This window comes from Euprymna scolopes, chromosome 46, assembly GCF_053919585.1.
Source record: "Euprymna scolopes isolate OS-2025 chromosome 46, ASM5391958v1, whole genome shotgun sequence".
Lineage (NCBI taxonomy): Eukaryota > Metazoa > Mollusca > Cephalopoda > Sepiida > Sepiolidae > Euprymna > Euprymna scolopes.
In genome coordinates, this window is record NC_136527.1 from 104,021,530 (window position 1) to 104,041,696 (window position 20,167).

Sequence of the window (20,167 nt, forward strand, 5' to 3'; positions counted from 1 at the left end):
CATTTCGACATTAAATGATTAATTGAATCAAACTGTTTGACTGTTGGAATATTTTCTCAAAAGAGGCCAAGTTTTAAAAAAATATGAAATTTTCATGTTGATGTGATTGTGTAAAAAAAAAAAAAAAAAAAATTTAAAAATTGTTTCTTTTTTCTAAGTACTAAATATTCCCATATAATTTGTTCCGTCTAGCGTGTATATTGAAGCCGCCTTTATATTGTGAGGTAAAAGTAAAGATGATTTGCGTTGTTCAATTGCCACCATCTTCAGAGCTTTTCTTTTTACTTTTGAATTTGAATTGGTTTTGTTGAATTTAAATACTTTTCCATGAACGATTTGAATTAGGATATCTGGTCAAGTTTTAGCTGAAAATTTTTTTTATGGTAGTTTGTTGATAGTAATGGATTTTTGTAATATTTTGTCTGTACTGGTTGGTGTAAACATGCCTGTGGAGAAACGAAAACTTGGTGTCCAGACAGAAGTAGCTGGTGTTCGATTGTGGGCTCTCGATTGGCTAGCCATATCATGTAATTGAACTCAAAATTGTTAAGTTGACTGTGATGGTCAATGATTCTGTTTTTGCCCTGGAAAAAAAGCCAGTTGTAACGCTTCAGGTCGATGACCAGTAGATTAGATCCATATTAGCTTTTATTTATAGATTCGTTTTTGATAATTTTAATTGTTCGAAATGATAGCATTCCTTTTCACTGACGCCGTAATTCGCATAACCTCTAATTTTGTGGTGTTCTTGCTGCCAAACGTTCGACTTGTCCTCCAAAATTTGTCTTTAATGCAGTCTTTTAACTCCGCTCATATGCAAATTAATGCGTTTACATTATCGAATCCCAGGCCGAAATTCTGTGCATGTCATTATTGTATCATCTTTGGACAAAACTGATACTTTACTTTGGTCCTAGCTGAAAGGTCAAAGGTGAATTTCAGTTTGCTTCATAGTAAAAAATGACATCAGATAAAACTTTTACAAAAAATTGCTTTTCTTAGATTTTTTTTTAAATTTAAATAGTTGGTTATAACAAACGTGAAATAATCTCTACATTATTATATAGATCAGTGGTATCATTGGTGTGAAATGATTACTGGTATGCCATAATATGTGCAAGTTAGTAGTTGTCATAGTTAAAAAAAAAAAAACAGCTTTCAACCAAAATTGTATTAAAAACTACTTGCACATTACATAATATTAATGTCTAAATATAAAAAAGAAATAAAATGTATAAATTGTTTGATATTTAAAAATTTACATGAGGAAAAAAAAGAACATTACTAAGCATCTACATAATATTCTTTTTCCTTCCTTAGTCCGTACATCATGCTTCAAAAAAAAGGCCAAATACAAACCTGTTTCAAAAAAGGTCAAATTTACAAAATTTGGCTTTAAAAAAAGCCAATCCGGCAACCCTGGACAAGAATGAGTGACAGTCCTTTGATGTAGGCTTGTTTTTGAATATCCTCATAATATGATCATTGTTGTAATTTTGACATGCAGCAGATTTTCACCAAAGTCAGTGAAACAGTATGTTAAAAGGGGGGGGGCATTGATTTTATTTATATTGAACTATGTAGCACATTACTTTCCGAGTATTTATTAGTGCTTATTAATTTATCCTATTTTGGTCAGTCTTATATTTAAAATAGAATGGACACTATTTTCATAGAAATGTTAAACTCTTATTTGCTGTGTTATTGGTTTTCTTAACAAAAAAAAAATTGTTCTATCCAGGAAAATATCAGCATTATCAAAACTTGATTAAATATATTTTCCATTCTGTGGAATTTCTAACGGTCCTACTAGTTTAATATTCGTTTAAATATTCAGTTTTATGATAGGTGTGCTGCAGAAATTTAAAAAGCTCAATAGTGTGCTGGCGTGTAAACAAAACACTTGGAAACTGGATTATGAAGTTCAACAAAACCATTCAAATTTTTATATTTTTTCTTATTGTAAAAAAAAAAAAAGATTTTTCTTTGCAATATTCGGGTGAAACTTCTAAAGTGAAAAATTCATTTTTATTACCTTTGTATTTTGACCTAACCTTCACATTGGACGTCACAGTGATTCAGAGAGATGACTACCCCCCACCCTGACTCTCTCATTCTCTGGAATGATAAGTCTTTATTTTTCTTTCTCTCCTGACCAAAATCAGGCTCATACATCGAATCAAAATCAAATTGATTTCTGCAACAAATGTGTGAATGCTACTAACTCCTGACTATATTAATGCTATTTCACCAGACCCATCACTCACAGTGCCCCGCCCAGGAAGGCCGTTTCAAAGGTGTTGATTGTGAGATATTTGATGCCCCCGAAGCCAAAACCATGGCCCTCTCTGTCCTGGTCGTCATAGAGATGTTGAATGCACTTAATAGGTAAGGAGTCTGCGTCCAAAATGACTGTCTTGCAGGAAGTTTATCAAAAATGTGATCGTCAACATCAGTAACCGAAAAAAAACACGAAGGGGATGTGATATCTTCTAAGTCTCTTATCACATAATTAATATTCTTTTACACAAAACCATAAACAAAAAAATATAAATTGTATATAAAAGTTGCACACATGCATCTATCTACAATTGGTGTAGGTTTGGTGCTTGTTTGCATTTGGTGAGGTTTTAAACCAACACGTTTCAGGTGAAAACATTATGTAATTGCGTGTCTCATCAAAATTTATACTAATTTTTACAAAATTAGTCCCAATTGAAGATGTTTTTTAAAAAAAAGTCCACGATTACATTTTTCGTTAAAAATGATGAACCCTTAAATCGAGTCGAGGGTTATTTTTTCTTGTTTGCCATTTTGGTTACACAATTTATAAAACAAAACTTGATAATTCAATAAATTGTATTTTTTTTTAATTGTAATTATTTTTTCTCCTGGATCATTTTTCGGGATTTTTTTTTTTTTTTGGGGGGGGGGGGAGAGGGGAGATTTTTACTAGTTTCGTATGTAATGTTTTCACCTGAAATGCATTAGTTTAAAAAGATCAAAATAAACAAGAACTATAGATTCTAATATTAAATAAGGGGAGCAACTACTGATCATTAGGAGTTACTTCTTCCTCCCACCCCCACATTTTTTTTTTTTTTTTTTTTTGTAGGGACCCTTTTAGATTCAGCTTTGTAACGTATCTCAATTATCTATATAATAAAGTAAAGCCAATCTATTTCTTAAAGTTTATCATTAATAGCTATTGAAGCTGATAAATTGATATTTGATTCTGACTAGTCTTTTTAATTCTTACATTTATTGTAAAGAACATGGTATTTCGATTTAGTTTCTTTTAAAAATTATTTATTGCGGCTAATCTATATAATAGTGGAGCCGGTCTGTTTCTGAAAGTTACCGTTTTCAAATATAACAAAACTATTTGAGTCTGACTAGCTAGTTTTTTCCTTTATTATACATGTATTTTTATTCAGCAAAAAAAAAATACTTTCTCCAACTCTGAAAATTGTGACAATGTAGGCCATTTTTTTTGTTCATGACCTAAACAGATGCATCGGTTTACAGCTTTGATTTAAAAAAAAAAAAAAAAAAAAAAAAAAATCTATTTATTTCCAACATATGTACATGTATTTTAATTCCGTAAGCTTACACAGCGAGTGGGTTGAAAACTTACTAGTGCTTATATTACTAGTTCCAAATATATTAATGAAATAAGTTTTGTGTTCCTCAAACTTTTTTTTTCATACAATTGTTTCAACCATGCTAAATTATACATTTTTCTTGTTTGCAAGGAAATCGTGCTTGAATAGGTTTTACCAGTGAATTTAATTGAAAAAACTTAATTACGATCAACTATATTTCCAAAAAAAATTCCTTTTAAAGCATTTTTTTTTTATGTGTGTGTGTGTGTGTGTACAAGTTTGGTGTTTCATTTAAACAGAATGAGAATCATAAAAATAGTATTCCAGCAAAATAGATTTAAAAAAAAAAAAAAAAAAAATAAGGAATAAACTCAGTTATGTCCAACATTTCGTCTTGAAGATGAAACGTTGGACGTGTGACTTGGTTTGTTTTGTTCCTTTTTTATTTATTTTTTTATCTATCTTGTCGGAATACTATTTTCAGTATTCTCATTGTAGAAGAGAAAGATGACACGCACGTTACAGGTGTTGAATCTTTGAACCGATTTAATATTTATGGGTTTGTGTATCGTGATTCGGTTCTAGTTCGATAGCTAATGTTCGGGTTTCATGGAATAAATAGGAACTTGGCTATTTTAAAAGATCCACTGAAGAAAATATTTTTAAGTATAATCCTGGAAAATATGGTGTGAATATTTTAAATATTTAAATGTATTTTTGAATATGATTTTTTTTTTTTTTTTTTAATTTTTTTTTTAATACATTTAAGCAAAAAAGTTCTGTTGTGAGAGTTGGCAGCGATTAATTATAATTTTGTATTTTCGCATCTTTTGCTCAAATTTGGTGTTCCATTTGAATAGATTGAGAATAAATTAAGCAGTATTTCGAGGAGATTTAAAAAAAAAAAAAAAAAAAAAAAAAAGGGAACAAACTAAATGAGGGTCTGTTTCTCAGCTATCTTATATATTAATTTGGGGAGTGGAAAATATGCCAACCATTCTTAGCGGCATCTATAATAGAAAGGAGGAGTGTGTGTGTTCAGCTAGAGAGGAATGGGTTAGGCAGATGAGAAAGTTTGGAACTGATAGAAGTTTTAATAGAAATTTTTGTCCAGGACAACACTGGGTAACCCTGCTAGTTTTATTTAATGTTTACAAAATCAATATTGATTCTTGTCGGTCCGTGTCGTTAAGCCACTGCCATCTTCAAAGACAAGCTTTTGCACATTTGTGATGCTGAATTCTTTTAATGTAGCTTAACTAATGAAAGGAAGTACAGCCTTTTAAACTTTGTAGTCAAATTGTCAGAACCTAAATTTTAGTTATTTATTGGCTTCCCCACGAAAGCTAAATGTAACACAAGGTCGTTTTTTTAATGAGAGAGGGGGGGGGCAGCTCCCATCCCCAAAAAAGGCAAAAGGGGCACTCTGGTAAGGACCAAAACGTATAGAGGGTTTTTCTTCCATTGACCAAGGACAAATTACCTCAAGTGTAGCATCGGAACAGATACTATACTTTGATCTTGGCCCAGTTTTTATTTTTACATTTTCAACACGTGTAATCAGTTTCATGTGGTTGGTTGTTTTTGTTTTACGGCATATTTTACGGTTATTTAATGCCAAATCCAGTGATTTTGAAGAAAAAGTTTTGATAAAATATACTTTTTATTTTTCAAATCAGTTTCTATTTATCCCATAGTTGGGACCCTAACAAGTACTACCACTCCGGGTCAAATTGGACCTGGGAGCAATGGCAATTAAGAGGTGGCTCCACACTCCCCAAAGCCCACAAGCTGACGTCTCACCACTGGATATAGTTTTAAGGTCATATCCAGGACCTGTTTGATGTGGATGCTTATACTTGAAGTCATGATGTACAATTGACTAACACACACACGGGATGTACTATTAGTAGACGTCTGTCATTTAGTCGACCAAGGATTACATCTCCATTGTCTGTCAGGTTGTAGCAGAGACATGTCGCCGTAGCAGTTGATATGCGAGTGACATTATCTATTGCCGCGGCTTCCCCAATTCCTTGGAGTTCTCATTTTGATTTCTTGCAGGCCTGCAGCAACTTCTTTCGGCTTCTCATCCCCTGACTCAAGCTGACTCAAGCTGTTTGGTCAGGGTTCCTCTTTGTTTGAACTGGAGCTGCCAGGCTCTTCCAGAAGTCTGATAACTGCATCACCACAGTTGTGGCCACCCAGTTTACTCCTTCCAGGAACGAGTCGACAATGCAAGATGTGTTTGGGGATGCAGCCAACAAGCTGGTAGTCTGCTATGAAAGCAAAGAATTGAAAAAGTTATTAAAAATACTTGTAATTTAAAAGAATTGATCTCGTACGACAATTTTTTTTTTTTTTGCTGGGGATGGGGAATTCTACTGGATGCCAAATATTCACCTGCTATCTTGGACATCTCAAACTGAGATCTTAAGATTATAAGCCCCCCTGTAAGTGCAATTGTTTGTATCTTTCTTGCACTTGGTTTACTGGGTATATTTGCCAGGTAATTTGTGAAATTGTTTTTTCACGAGTCCAGTTGCCCCTATAATTACTGGAATGGAGATCTTCCTAAGATTCCAGTTTCTTTTCAGGTCATATATAACGCATTCGTACTTCAGTATTTTTCCCTCTCCGCTTTGTTAAACCCAGCATCATTAGGGGCACTAACTTTTTTTTTTTTTTTTTTTTGTAACGAAGCAGCTGTAAGAATTGCTTTGTCAATTTTTACAGACGGTCCAACGAAGATATTTGCGCTCTCCATTGTGTGGCATTGTATATTAGTGGCTAGCAGAACTTTGTGACTGGGTGTTCCGTGGCTCAAATTCTCTACAAATAAAACTGTACTTCATCGTTGCTGAGATCATTCACATTTTTTTTTTTTTTTAAATCATTGGTCATCAAGCCTTGATCCTCGGCAGCCATTCTGATCCATTTTAATGAAATACTTATGTACGAGCACTTATGTGTATGTACTAGCAAATGTATGCTCCCTCCACTTGCATATTTTTGCTATCCTGAAAGGAAATGAAGAAGGAATATACTACACTTACCCTCCACGTCCCAAAAGAGGAAATAATACCTGGGAGGATATAGCAATCGAATAGGTGGTACACATTGCTGAGACCCTAAAACTGTTATAAAGAGGAGAATGTCTCATGAAACGCATTATTCAAAATTAATCTTGATTCTTTTTTTTTAACGAGGGAAACTATTAGACAGGATCTTGTTTTTCATCTCTGCTTAATTTTTTTTCTTTTTTTTTTTTTTTTTTAATATATATAAAAAAAAAGAATATTAAAACTAATTTTAAAGAATCCTATTTAAAAAAAAAAAAAAAAAAATGTAAACCTGACTATTTTGAATTCTTTTTCTAAGCCCTCCACCGAGGTAACACCAGGTAAATACAGTTTCTGATCTGAATCTGTCAATAGTAATTTTGTAGTCAAGGTGCTCTCTATAATATCTTTGAATTCTTGACACAAAATATGAATGTACAATATGATATATGTAAAAAAAATTTTAATAATGCCACTCATCAAATCGTTTGTAAAATTTTAAAAACCCTTTCTGCAACCAACCATATTTGGAGCAAAATGTAGTCTAGGTTTGACTTGCCCACCAAATTTCCATCATGGATGTACAACAGTCTTTTAGTACTTCTCCTGATAAGAACACCTGGATACAAGATAACCCCCTTGAACCCCCCCCCCCCCCAGCTTTAAAAAAAAAAAAAAAAAAAAACCCTCAGATTTTTACTTGATTTTAATGCCTGAGAAACACGATGGAAGAAAATCTAAATTAGAATTTAAAGTGAGGGGTCAGGTATTAATACATAATTTTAATTAACACTAATTTTGGTTACGATGACCCTCTTCAGTTCAGTAATCATTTTGATAGACATCCTTGAGATAAGCCCAAAAATAAAAAAAAAATCTTGGGTAGGAGCTATGGTCCGGTGAGTGCAAAGTTAGGATCACACTTGGTGATTTCTGAACAAAACCCGATATACAAGTCAAGCATGGTAAACCTTATTTGTACCAAATATGATTTGATTGTAGACTTTTTATTCCACGGGTGCCCCCCCCCCTCCTTTTTTTTTTTTTTTTTTTTTTTTTTTTTTTTTTAAAGTTGGGGGGGGGGGTCACTCTGTCGACTGTATATGACTACTTGTGGGGATACACTATGTAGGTGTCTGTTTAGATTCTAAAAAATTTAGAAGGTTCTGTAACTTTTTGAAAAATAAGGCATGTTTGCTTTGTATTTTTTTCCACCTCCCTTTGAGCTTCTTAGGTGACTAATGTTTCTTTGTATTGTCTATCTACCTTATAACACACACACACACACACTTTCTTTACTTGATAGTTTCTGCTTGTCTCAGCCTTTTCTTTCTTTTTTAATACTAATGTCTGTGGTGTGTTTACTAGTTAGAAATGCACATGTTTAAAAAAAGATGTAAAATCTTTGTTACAGTTTTTGTATTTTTGTTTTGCTTATTTATGTAAACTGCAGTTGCCTTTTATTTATGCCCAGCTATGACTTCAGAAAGGTTAGGTAATTAAAAGTCAAATGAACATGCCTTGTATAAAATAGATTGGCTTTTGGGCAGGAAAGTTGACAAAAGATTTTTTTTTTTTTAAATTGAAGGCGCGTTGCAAGTTTTTATTTTTCTATTTACACCCGAACACGTCAAGATAGGTGTGAACGCAACTGTTTTTTTCTACGTGCAAGCAATATAATCGCTTAGGTCAAAAAAAAAATAAGTAAAGGTCCCTTATGTCACAGAAAAATAGGGTAGATGTGGAAATTAATCCAAGGGAAATAACTCAACAGTATTTTACCTGGTTCAAGGGAGATCACTTCTACATAACTCTGGGGAAAAATATTAAATTTAGAAAAAATACATTAATTCTTTGGCTGGGGGATTGAATGTTATCAAGAATTAAACAATTTACAGAATTTTATTTTTAATTTTATCCTTCATTAATACAGTCCAGGAAATGATTCTGCATTTTTTTTGTTTTTTTCAAATTGAAAAACACTAACACCAGATTTAATTTATCGTTTCTTTATTCATTCTCTACAAAGTAGGGAGGATAGTTTTAGTGTTTGCAGATATCCCTAATTTTATTTGATGCTTTCAATACCATCTTGGAGACCTAAGTTTTAAGGATTTTTTTTTTTTTTTTTTTTTTTTTTTTTTTTTTTTTTAGTGAAAAAAAACAATTTCTCTTCTGGGGAAGGGTGGAAAACTAATACTCTTTGAACATAATCTATTTAAACTATTTTATTAATCAGATTTTTACATTTATATATTTTTATTTTATCATGGGTTATATTTATATATTTATCATGGGTTATAAGAAATTCTAGACGTATACCGAATTGCTTTGTTAGTGTTTATACTTTCATTCAACTAAAATGTCTCTGAAATATAAAGAAAACAATTTGAATAGATCTCAAATGGAAAGTTTGAAGAGCTAGATTCTTGGTAATCAGTCAAGGATGGGGAGGGGGGGCAAGGTCCTTTGGAAATAGAGTAGGATTTCTTTTAGAATTCATTTCAGACGGGGGGGGGGGGGCGTGATTTTCTAATTCCTGTATTTTTTTTTTTTTTCTTCTTCCCCCCAAAACACTTAAAGGTTTCAGACAAAACCTTTTTTGTTACTTGGGTTTGACTGACACAGAACATATTCACAAATTCATAAGTGTACATTTTCGCTATATATATATATATATATATATATGATGCAACATGTATGGGGGGGGGAGAAAAAGAAATATATATGCAAACACACACACACTAGCAGAGGAGGGTGCCTGGCTTTGCCCGGTCATAAAATACACTTAAATAAATTTTATTTCGTCCAGATTCTGTATATATTATTATAGTCATGATTTCAAAGGGGGGGGGGGAGGTATTTGAGTGCCATCAGCTAGAATCGAAACCAAAATCAAAACTGTAGCATTCAAAGCTGGTGACGTTACCACTGTACCAACGTGACACGCATATGAACCGATTAAAAAGTAACTAGATTTGTTTTTTTTTTTTTCCTTAATTTTGACCCCTTGAAAACTATTAAAGACCATAAAAGAACAGTTTATGAAAAATATCCAAGCATCTAAGGCCCCACTGCTGCTCTGCAACTTTTAGTTTAGAAAGAGTTTGAAAATATCGAGACAGACGTAGTGAATTTTATAAATGTGTGTACATGTGTGGAATATACATTGATCTTTATTATAGAGCAAAAGATAAGTAGTGTTTTATGTATATTATGTTGTATAGGGACAGGTAATACATATAAACAACAAACATGACATATTTTGGTGATTACCAATTTCATGATAGTGGCTCTTTTATTTATTTATTTTTTTTTTAAATCTGTGACACGAGTTGAAGATCTAAAGTTGTGACTTATTTTGTGCCGCCAATGTTGCATGCCTATTACTTAAAGTCTACTCCACCTACTAACAAAGAATCGTTTTGCAAGGTCGTGATGGGACATTTCTTTTCCAATACGCTTTCACTATTAGCCACAACTTTTTAAATGTTGTCCGATCAGTTAAAAATCTTTTCTTTTTTTTTTTTTTTTTTTTTTTTTTAATAAAAATAAAATAATTAACAGTTATCTCATGTCACCGATTGACAGCAATTTAAATTATGTTTATTTAGAAATAAATTATTTCAAAGAATTCTATCATTGATTTGTGGCATTCAATTTAAAGGATATTTCGCTGGGAATTATTTTATAATACGAAAGACACTTATTGGATCTATTATTTAAATCTTTTGAAAACTAGGTATTTTTACGAATGAAAACGGTGGGTAAGAAACTATGGAATTGCTACACTATTTCTGCTAATATATGGAAGATCAAAAACAATAATACCATTGGTTTCAAATCTGAAAAAAGGTGACCAATATTTGGTCACCAATGTCAAACTCTCTTCAACCTCTGTATCTCCCATGAAAAACAGGGGTGTGTAAATATATTTTTTTATTAGTCTTGGAAGTTTCTTTAAAACTATGAAAAAAAATATATATCTTTCATTAGAACATTATTTTGTCAGTAAGTCAATCTCCCGTATCGCTGAATAGTTTTACTTACATGAACAAACAATAATACGGACAGGGCTCTACGGACAAACTTATCTTTAGTTGACCTTTGAGAATTAAATATTTTTGTTTACTAGACAAACAAAAGTTACTACCCAAACTCACATGATTTTTAGAATATGACATCTTTGTTCTCTGACAAGTATGTACATCAAAGATTTTTTTTTTTTTTTTAAAGTGTAATTCTAAATATACAAAAAAATTTATGTTGATACTTGAAGGTATAAACACTCTAATTTCTTCAAATATTTTTTTTAAACAGCCTTCGTTAAAAATGATTATATTGTTCTATTGAACTTTAATTGTTTAAATAATTTAACTTTGTTCGTTTTATTAAAAAAAAAAAAAAAGTTGAAAAGATTTCTCACTCAGTAGTGAGCTTCGAAAGATTGTCCGTGAAAGAAATACAATCGCCAACAGATAAGCGTTTCATTATTTCTAGTTGCCATTTTGAAAAATCACTTGCAAATGCGACTGTTTCACTCGTAATGTAGAGCCCTGTAGTACCCATGTTCTTAAAGGGATCATCAGTTGTTTACCATGAAATACGAAAGATATATGTAAGAAATCTTTGTATTGAGACATATTTTGTTATCTGTATAACTGTGTGGATAAACTCAGTAAAATACAAATTGGAAAGTTGGGCCGCAGTGATTGACGTCTGATGCTCTATTGACTTTATAGTGAATGAAATTGCGTTTAAATAGAACTCTTTATCTTTCCATGATACTGATAACAAGAAGTGCTCTTTTCTTTTTATGGAAAAGTATTGCTAAGAGAAACCTTCATTTCTTCTGCCGAGCTGCTCCACTCAAAGGGCAACACGTGTGTATTATATTTATTTACATATGTATTACAGAATATTCAAGCAACATTGGTACCGTCTGTTTCAAATCCAAACAAAGGGAACCTATAATTTATCTCCTTTACCAGACACTCTTCGGCCCCTGTTTATGTCTGCCCTAACAGAAAATGGCAGCTCATGTGTTGTGTAGCTTTTCGACAATGTTTTTATTAATTCCACATTTCTATTCACAAATTCTTTCAATAGTTGTTAAATTTTCGTTATTCACGGGGGGTGGGGGGGTATTTAATTCGAAACAGATGTTTTGTTCTGTGTATTTGTGCTAAGTAGTATGTGTTTGTTCTCTGTAATTTCTGACAAAATGTTTTTCTCTCCATTAAACAAATCCAGAAAATACCGCTTCTTTTTGATTTGTGCCAGAATGCAAGAGGTTTCGAAACTTGCACAAACATGCCTACAGGATTTTTTACGTCGGAAAATTTATTTAAATGTGTTTTTAGATTCGTAATTTAGATGATTCCCAAATTTTAGTTTGTTCTCACCATACGGACAAAATTGCGAGAAATTGTACACACAGACATATGGATCTTAGATTTAACAAAGACGTCTCCAAGCTTTAAACGATACATTTAAACAGTTTAGAGAGTCCCAACAATAGTGGTAGATCAGAGTTGAATGTATTCTGAGTGTATGTCATAGGTACCAAGCAAAATAAATTTAGAGTTAAAACAACTTGAAATGCCCCAAATGTGAACATCTCTATTTTTATATAGCTAGTCTGTTTCGTGTCTGATCTTGTGTTATTTTTCATGTCTGACAGGGTGTTTTGAGATATTTCAATTTTATCTATTATATAAAGTAGCTGTTTGTATGTCCAACTAAAACTCAAAATTTACAAAAATACCCACAGTTTTTCTTTTTAAGGAACGTGATTTAGCTATCACTCAATCTATTGATTCCAGGAAGATGTGGTTCGATAAGGTAGCAGTGGTGTCATTTGTCATAGTGGCAAAAAGTACACCCAACTCTGCTCTCCCATATCTAAATTTACTTTAAAGCTAATTTCAGTTTAACCTATTAGATCCCACTATCCTATAAACAGTACACAAAGTAAATTAAAATTTTTAAGATTATATATTTAAAGGTTTCCTTCAGTCTTACTCATGATAAGGGTGCCTGTGCATAAAATTTGTGGCAAGCGTTGCACAATCTACAACCACACCTCTCCTGAGTCGACATTGTTGAATACCAGTGGCAAGTGGAGGTTCAGGATGACTGGAAACAATGCCAAGATAAGCGGAGAGCACATACAGCGCCTAGAATTCCCAGATGGTTACCCATCTGGTACCAGCTAGGCTCAACGTTGCTTAACTTCGATGATCTGACTGTGTCAACATGATTATGCTGTATATTCGACATATATATATATATATATATATATATATATATATCAATATTCTTATTGCTTACTGCAATAAGATTAATCTAGATTCATCAACTTATCAACTTTTTGTCTAGTTGTTTTTGTAGTCTCACACTATCAATGACAAATATTGTGTTCTAAACAAAAAATTGTAATCTATTTTAATATTTACTACTTTATATATATATATATATATGATGATTGCAACGTCTTGTCAGACGAGTGCCACTCCCTCAGACATTTAAAATTCATGAGCCCAAATGCCTGAGAGTGTATCTATACAAAGATGATGTTACAGAGTCTTCGCTTTGTACGACAGCTAAGTCTCTCTCTCTGTTCAAAATTCTGAGATCCAGCAACAAGCAAGAGCAAGATAGCCAGCAACAAATTAAACTGCAGACCAGCTTAATGCGGGTACTCGTCTTCCGCTTTATGGTTTTTTAAATCAGATTTGCTTCTCCTAGAAAGGTTGCCTTCACCACGGCTTACGGGAGCCCTCTCCACCCCAATACACTTATACACACACACAAATATACACGGTGCTAGTTGGCCGTTGACCCCGAAAAAGAGTTCATTCGCCCTTTGAAAGGTCTTGTTTTTAATCCTTCAGGGAGACTAGCCACGCTCCTCACCAAACAAGTCTGGGGGGGGGGACCAGTTTAGTCGCCGGTGACCCGACCATGAGGCAGGTAGTACTGGGTTACATGGTACCAGTAGCATATGACATGACATAAAATATATATATATAGTATATATTCTATTTAATCGATTTTAATATTTACTTCTGATATAATATTCTATTTTTGCTCTAATTTGCCGATTTGGTGTGATTGGTTATTGTGCAACCTTTGCTTCACAATAACACAAGCAGACACTCTTTCAGTGGGTATCCATTGTCTCTTGAGATGGAATGGAGGCTAGTCATATAGCCCATTAGGTCACTGTCATATAAAATAATACAAAATAATTTCTTTTTAAAATCTGTATGATTATGTATAATATTGCTTACTGCATTCTCTGAAGAAAGGATAAAATTCATCAATTTTTCTACTATAGTAATCCTCTTAAAAATTGTAAAATTTGCTAAAATTTTGTTTGTTCAAAGAGGTATGAACGTCTATAAATGATTCTTGCAATCGCAAGTCAATATATACAATGATGGAAATGATGAAATGAAAGCTTTGCTTGATTTCAAAGAACGGTACTTGTACAGTTTAATCAAGACATTAAAAAATGAAAATAAAGACATTTTTTTCCACTGTAAAAAAAGAACTACTCGATCAAATCAAATGAAAATTTTTTTCTCAGATCTTCAGTCCATAACGGATACGTACAATATAACCTTTTTTTCGATAATTTCATTTTTTAATGTGTTGATTAAACTGTACAAGTACCCAAAGAATATATATGCACTTTATACCTGGAAGAAGCTGTAGAAAGAAAACTCGATGAAAACAAACTTGTCAATATCATCTAGGCCAATAAATCGCGTTAGATTTGACCTGAAAGGTTGTGTAATTGCTAAACATAAACGATGATGTTGAAATGAATCTTGCAAAATTAATTTGCTAAATTGTTGCCAAAAGTTTAATATAATTCTTTGTGAACTGCTTTGCTCCTTAACGTAAATTTTATCTCGAATGTATAGGTTGATTTCTAAAATATATCACGTAGTGTACCATTTATGGGAGGCAACATTTCGCTTTCTAAATAACTTTTTCCTTTTAATTTGTGTATTCTAATCTATTTTCAGTCATTACACAAAGTTTCAACTCTATAATAGTAAATAAACAAAAAATACTTAATTTCTTAGTAAATAAATCTTGAGTTACTTTCTTTTTTTTATCAAGGATAACTTTGTGACCGAGTTCGAATCCTCCAACCGGTAGTAATTATCATTTTTTCCACAGATAAAAATTGTATTTCAAAAAATGTGTATGTAGGTTTAAAATAATTATCAATATCATGAAGACTACTAGAATCTTGTCGTCGTCTCCATCAGTTTGTTTTTAGTATGTTTGTTATATAGCTGGGGTCTTTTTATATTAATGAGGGAGGGAAAGAGAGGAGACATTTATACAGTTCTGTAGATTGTTAACATACAGGGTGGTCAAAAAGTCAGGTAACATGTTAAAGGTAGAAAAAACAATATGATCCATTATAATCTCTATTCGTTTAATATTATTTGTTTAAATATTTGAGTGTAATATTAAACTACCCCTCCTGATTTCTGGCTTTGGGGCTATGTAAAGAATAGCGTTTATGGCAAGAAGCCTGATACAATAGCGTCTTTAAAGTTATTTATTGAAGAGGAGATTGCGCGGATATCAGCTGACATGATTACACGTGTTACACAATCAGTGGTTAATCGCTTCCAGCGATTGATAGAGAGAAATGGACGACAATTAACAAAATAAACATATTTCATGTTTGTTTCATTTTATATTTCAATGTATGGTACTTAAATATACGTGTATTGCTAATATCGTTTTTCTTTAAAATGTTACCTGACTTTTTGACCACCCTGTAGATTAGACGACTGAGAGGGTGATCAGCTCTTTTACCACACGAGGTGACACCTTAAGATGGAGAGGGGAACACATTACTTAAGATAGATTCTACAAAGTTCATTAATAACAATTTCGCATTACCTTCAATTTGGTAGAAAGACGACACGAAGACGGCAGTTACAAAAATATGACATATTCTTGTATTACATCTGACCAGTCGCAATGACGATGACGTCCAGGAATTAAAAGCTGTTTCTACGTGATTAAAGGTTTTCCCTTCGCTTCTAAAGGGGACCCTCCTCTGCTGACTGCTCTCTCTACCAGACTTCCTTCTTCTTCGGTCCTGGATATGACCTTAAACTATATCCAGTGGTGAGGCCCCTGTAACATGCATCCAGGAGATAAGCGCCCGCGTGTTGTGTGGGTACGTGGGAGAGACGGATGAGGGGAAAAAGACTTACCTCGAGACCAGCTCAGCGTTACCGACCAAAAATAGAAAAGAAAGACCAAGATGGCGGCCGCCGTCTTTTGTAAAGTATGATGTCTCGCAAAGTCACACGAATTCTCGGAATATGCAAATTTAGCTGGCCTAGAACGACTATAAAAGCGGGTGAGGGGAAAGACGTGGGAGAGTGACGATTGAGTTGGCTGGGGAATCGTGTGGCTGTTGCTTCTTGTGCCGTGTTGAGGATATCTTACCGTGTTAAAGAGAGAGTCGGGCGCCATCTTGAATTTTTCCTTACACTTTTTCGTTACAGCCCCAGCTTGCGGGTTTTGGGGAGTGTGGAGCCACCCTTTAATTGCCATTGCTCCCAGGTCCACTCTGACCCGGAATGGTAGTACCTGTTAGGGTCCCAACTATGAGTTTAATAGAAACCGACTTGAAAACAACAAATATATTCTATTCAAAAATTTATCTTCAAAATCTTTGGATTTGGCATTAAATAACCTGAAAAGGGTTGATATGCCGTAAAACAACCAACCAACCAATCCTTCTTCGACTGAACTAGCTCCTATATTGAATTCATTTCTGCCATGACGTCATACATGTCTGTAAACATGATCGACCCACGTGGCCTAAACATGCGTGGTTTGGCACGTGTTTCCAAACCATTTCTACAGACAAAGAATTCTCACTAACCTATTTTTCGGCCTAACTTATTTTTCAATGTTTTTAAATTGCTATTGTTCGTTCTTCTCTAGCTGACCTTATTTTAATTCCGTTTTCATAAAAAGAATTGAACAATTAAAATTCCTTCAGCAACATATCCTAACTATTTTATGTGAAACTGAACGCGAAATTCCATTTCTGAACGTTGCTTACAAAGTTCAAATCTCTGTCCATCCTAATCTCATCTTCACTTATCTAATATTTTTCTTACAAGAAAAGGGGAATCTTTCTTGTAACATGTCTATCTATATATAAAGTTAAGTATGCGTATATGTTTATGTATTTGTATGCTGAGGATTTACTCCTAAACTAATGCAGTCATCATAACTTCGATTCTAGACGTAATAGTGGGTTCTTTAGTTTTGTAGAAAAGGAAGGAAATTTTTTGTTAAAATTTAAAGACGTGAATTTTTACTGGAATTCAAGAAAAATATTTATTCAAGTCTTATGCTTATTATAGACTTGAATAAATATTTTCTCACTTTTTATTTCAATATTTTTTTTTTTTTATTTTAGCGGTCGTAATATGGGTAAAACCTCATTTTTTACACCCGAAAATACTTTAGATTTTGATGGCTAATCATGAGACACCAATTAAGATTCCCTGAATTTCAATTTAAGACTCCTTAAGCCTTAAATTTTAGACATTTTCTAGAATCGAAACAATGTAAGGGATTATAATTCAATTTGGAATAAGGATTCTAAGCATAAGGTTTAGTAACATTTCATATCTTATTTCTATCTTTTGTAAAAAGATAGAAAAGTGGTTCAAAACGGCTTTGTTTGGGGAATTAGTTTTACCCGTCCTAAGACAGGTATTTTTTTTTTTTTTTTTTTTTTTTTTTAAGTACCTTATGATATTAATAATAGTACCTTATTAATATTGATATGAATTAACCGTATAATAGCAAAACCGTAGCGCTAGAATATTTGCTTATACTTTAGAAATCGGTAACATACTTCCTAACTTCCGGTCTGGCTGATATTGAAAGGCAAATCAGTTCCTTAACTTTGTTCTCCAGTATTTTTCTATTGTGAATCGATTTATTGAAATAAAATATAAGCAAAGGACATTATTGAAAAACATACAATAAAAATTAACAAAATTATAAAAAGATAAAAAAACACAATTCGTGTTCATTGGCAGTTTTGATAAAATTTAAAAAATAATTTCGATATTTTATAAGATATGTCTATGAAATTGTAAAAATGTTTTTTTGTTTTAATTTAAAAAAATAAGTTTATTTGAAGTTATATAAATGTTTATGAAAGTATAAAAATGCAATTATTGAAGTCAAAATAAAATTTCAAACATCGCCGTATCCAATACATAATTCCCAAAGTAGTTTTAAAAGATTTAAGTGTTTTCAATAATTCTTAAAAATAAAATAAATAATTTCAGTAATTTTTAATTAAAATAAAACCAGAAAGTCTTTTCAATGATTATTAAAGCATAATAAAGAGTACATTAACAGAGGAGATATAGGCGTGAGGAAAAAAAGGGCCGATTTGCCTTGTCACCGCTTCCGGTAGCAGCCACGCCAGAAATTAGGCAGTACCATTAGTTGACTATAACCAATAAATCTATGAATGTTAGTGTCTTATTACCCTCCATCCCTGGTGTTTGCTGGATTCTGGGTTGACTATTCACTTGTGTTTTTTTTCTTTTTCTTTTTTTTCCTGCATTGCTTTCTCTTTTTCCTCATCCCTTCTTTGAAACTTTCTTTCTTCCTCTCGGTTTTTCAAAGGAAAATTTATTTTCTTGTCTTGTTCCACAAATATATATATATATATATCCCTTCCCCCTCTAGATACTTTCTCTGCTCTGTAGCTTTGAAGAATTAATTTGAACACTTTTTTTTTTTCTCCCCGCCCCATTCTCTTTCTTTCTCGCCATCCTATTTTTCTTTTTTCTTCATAAAATACATTTCTTACTATGGGGAGATGGTCATTTTTGGTATTAATATCCTAATATGGTTAAATGTCTTTTAAAGTGGAATTAAACCAATTTTTTTTTTTTTTAATTTTTTTTTTTTTTTACACACACCTTCTCTCTCCAGAGAGCTTCTCCACATGATTGAGAACAGTACTTCTACCCAGAGAGCAGTTGTTCTGTATCATCACATTTATGGATCCACAAGTTATACTGCAATACTTGTAAAGGCATCTTATTTTTATTTATTCAAGAAGTTTGCTATCCTTCCATGTACATCTGGCATTCTCACAGTCACCCATTTGGTACTGGCCAAACTCAACATTACTTAACTTCAGTGATTTAACAAGAATTAGGGTGTCAGTGTGTTCATACCAAACCAAAAGACACTTCGAACCTTGTTCAAAATTCGAATCCAGTTCGTTCCACGAAAATCATTTTCACTTGAGATGTTGGCAACCTTCATGTGGTCCCTCCCGTACTTCCCAGTATCTTTCTAGAAAGACATTGGGGGAATCAATGCCAACAATAGAATCTTCGAATTCATATGATGATATTAAAAGTAGAATTCCTTGTGCTTTACTGACGTCTATCGAGGATTGGGAGAGCGGGTGTCTCCAATTTAGGGAGTTAACTTTTAGCTAGTTTTGCCTGCCACTGTAGAGGACCATCAACAAACAAGATCTATGCTATTTCTTTTCTTTTTTTTTCCTATTATATATATATATATATATATATATATATATATATATTCAGGTGAAAATTTAGCAAAAGTTTTGTGATTTACAAAAAATAAAGTGTAACATCTCTTAATACTTCTTTCGGTCTCACCCTCTTTTCTGCTCAGCACATTCCTCTCTGGACACACACTCACACAATAAGTCAGCATAAGGGCATTAACTCTGAAATAAAAAAAAAATCAGTTGCTTCCCTTTAGGTAATAGCTGAAAAAACACATGACTGAGTAGTTTTTTTTTTTTTTTTTTTAGTTACTACTAGCATTCCAGCCCGGCGTTGCCCGGGTGTTTGGAGGTGTATGTTGAGAAAAGAAAAAGAAAAAGCGGTCAATTTTTTTAAACTTTGACCCCTATTATGTCCCCTTAACATTTGTTTTGGACTCAAATCAAGTTATTAAGTTATATCCATGTCCAAGGAACCTATATCTAAAATTTCAAGTGTATAGACCCACAATTGGCGGAGGAGTTTGGTAGAATTCTCAAAGGTCAAATCGTTGAACTTTGACCCCTTGCTCGGGTGTTTGGAGGTGTATGCTGTGCAAAAAAAAAACAAAAAAAATGGTTAATTTTTTAAAACTTTGACCCCTTAAAATTTAGTTTCGGGCTCAAATCACTTTATTAAGTTAGATCCAGGTTCAAGGAACCTATATCTAAAATTTCAAGTGTCTAGACCCAAAATTGTCGGAGTTTGGTAGAGTTCTTAAAGGTCAAATCGTTGAAATTTGACCCCTTAACAGACAAATTTCTGGCTGACACCCGTCGCATCGATTTTCCCAAATCTCAGTACCCGGTATTTCAAATTTCGAGTCTATAGACTAAAAATTGACAGTTATTGCGTAGGGAAATGTACACAGACACACGTT

The 20,167-nt window shown here is 32.8% G+C and overlaps 1 protein-coding gene across 2 annotated transcripts in view; it reads left to right on the plus strand.

Moving 5' to 3' along the window:
* LOC145270752 (sarcoplasmic/endoplasmic reticulum calcium ATPase 1-like) overlaps positions 1 to 20,167 on the plus strand; it is a 225,956-nt gene that overhangs the window by 153,833 nt on the left and 51,956 nt on the right. The window contains exon 22 of one of the 2 annotated variants that reach the window (XM_080126352.1): positions 2,255 to 2,388. The exons of the other annotated variant lie outside the window; for it this stretch is intronic. Within the exon in view, the coding sequence (XP_079982478.1) occupies positions 2,255 to 2,388 (134 nt within the window). The remainder of the gene's footprint in view (positions 1 to 2,254; positions 2,389 to 20,167) is intronic. 2 annotated transcript variants of the gene reach the window in all.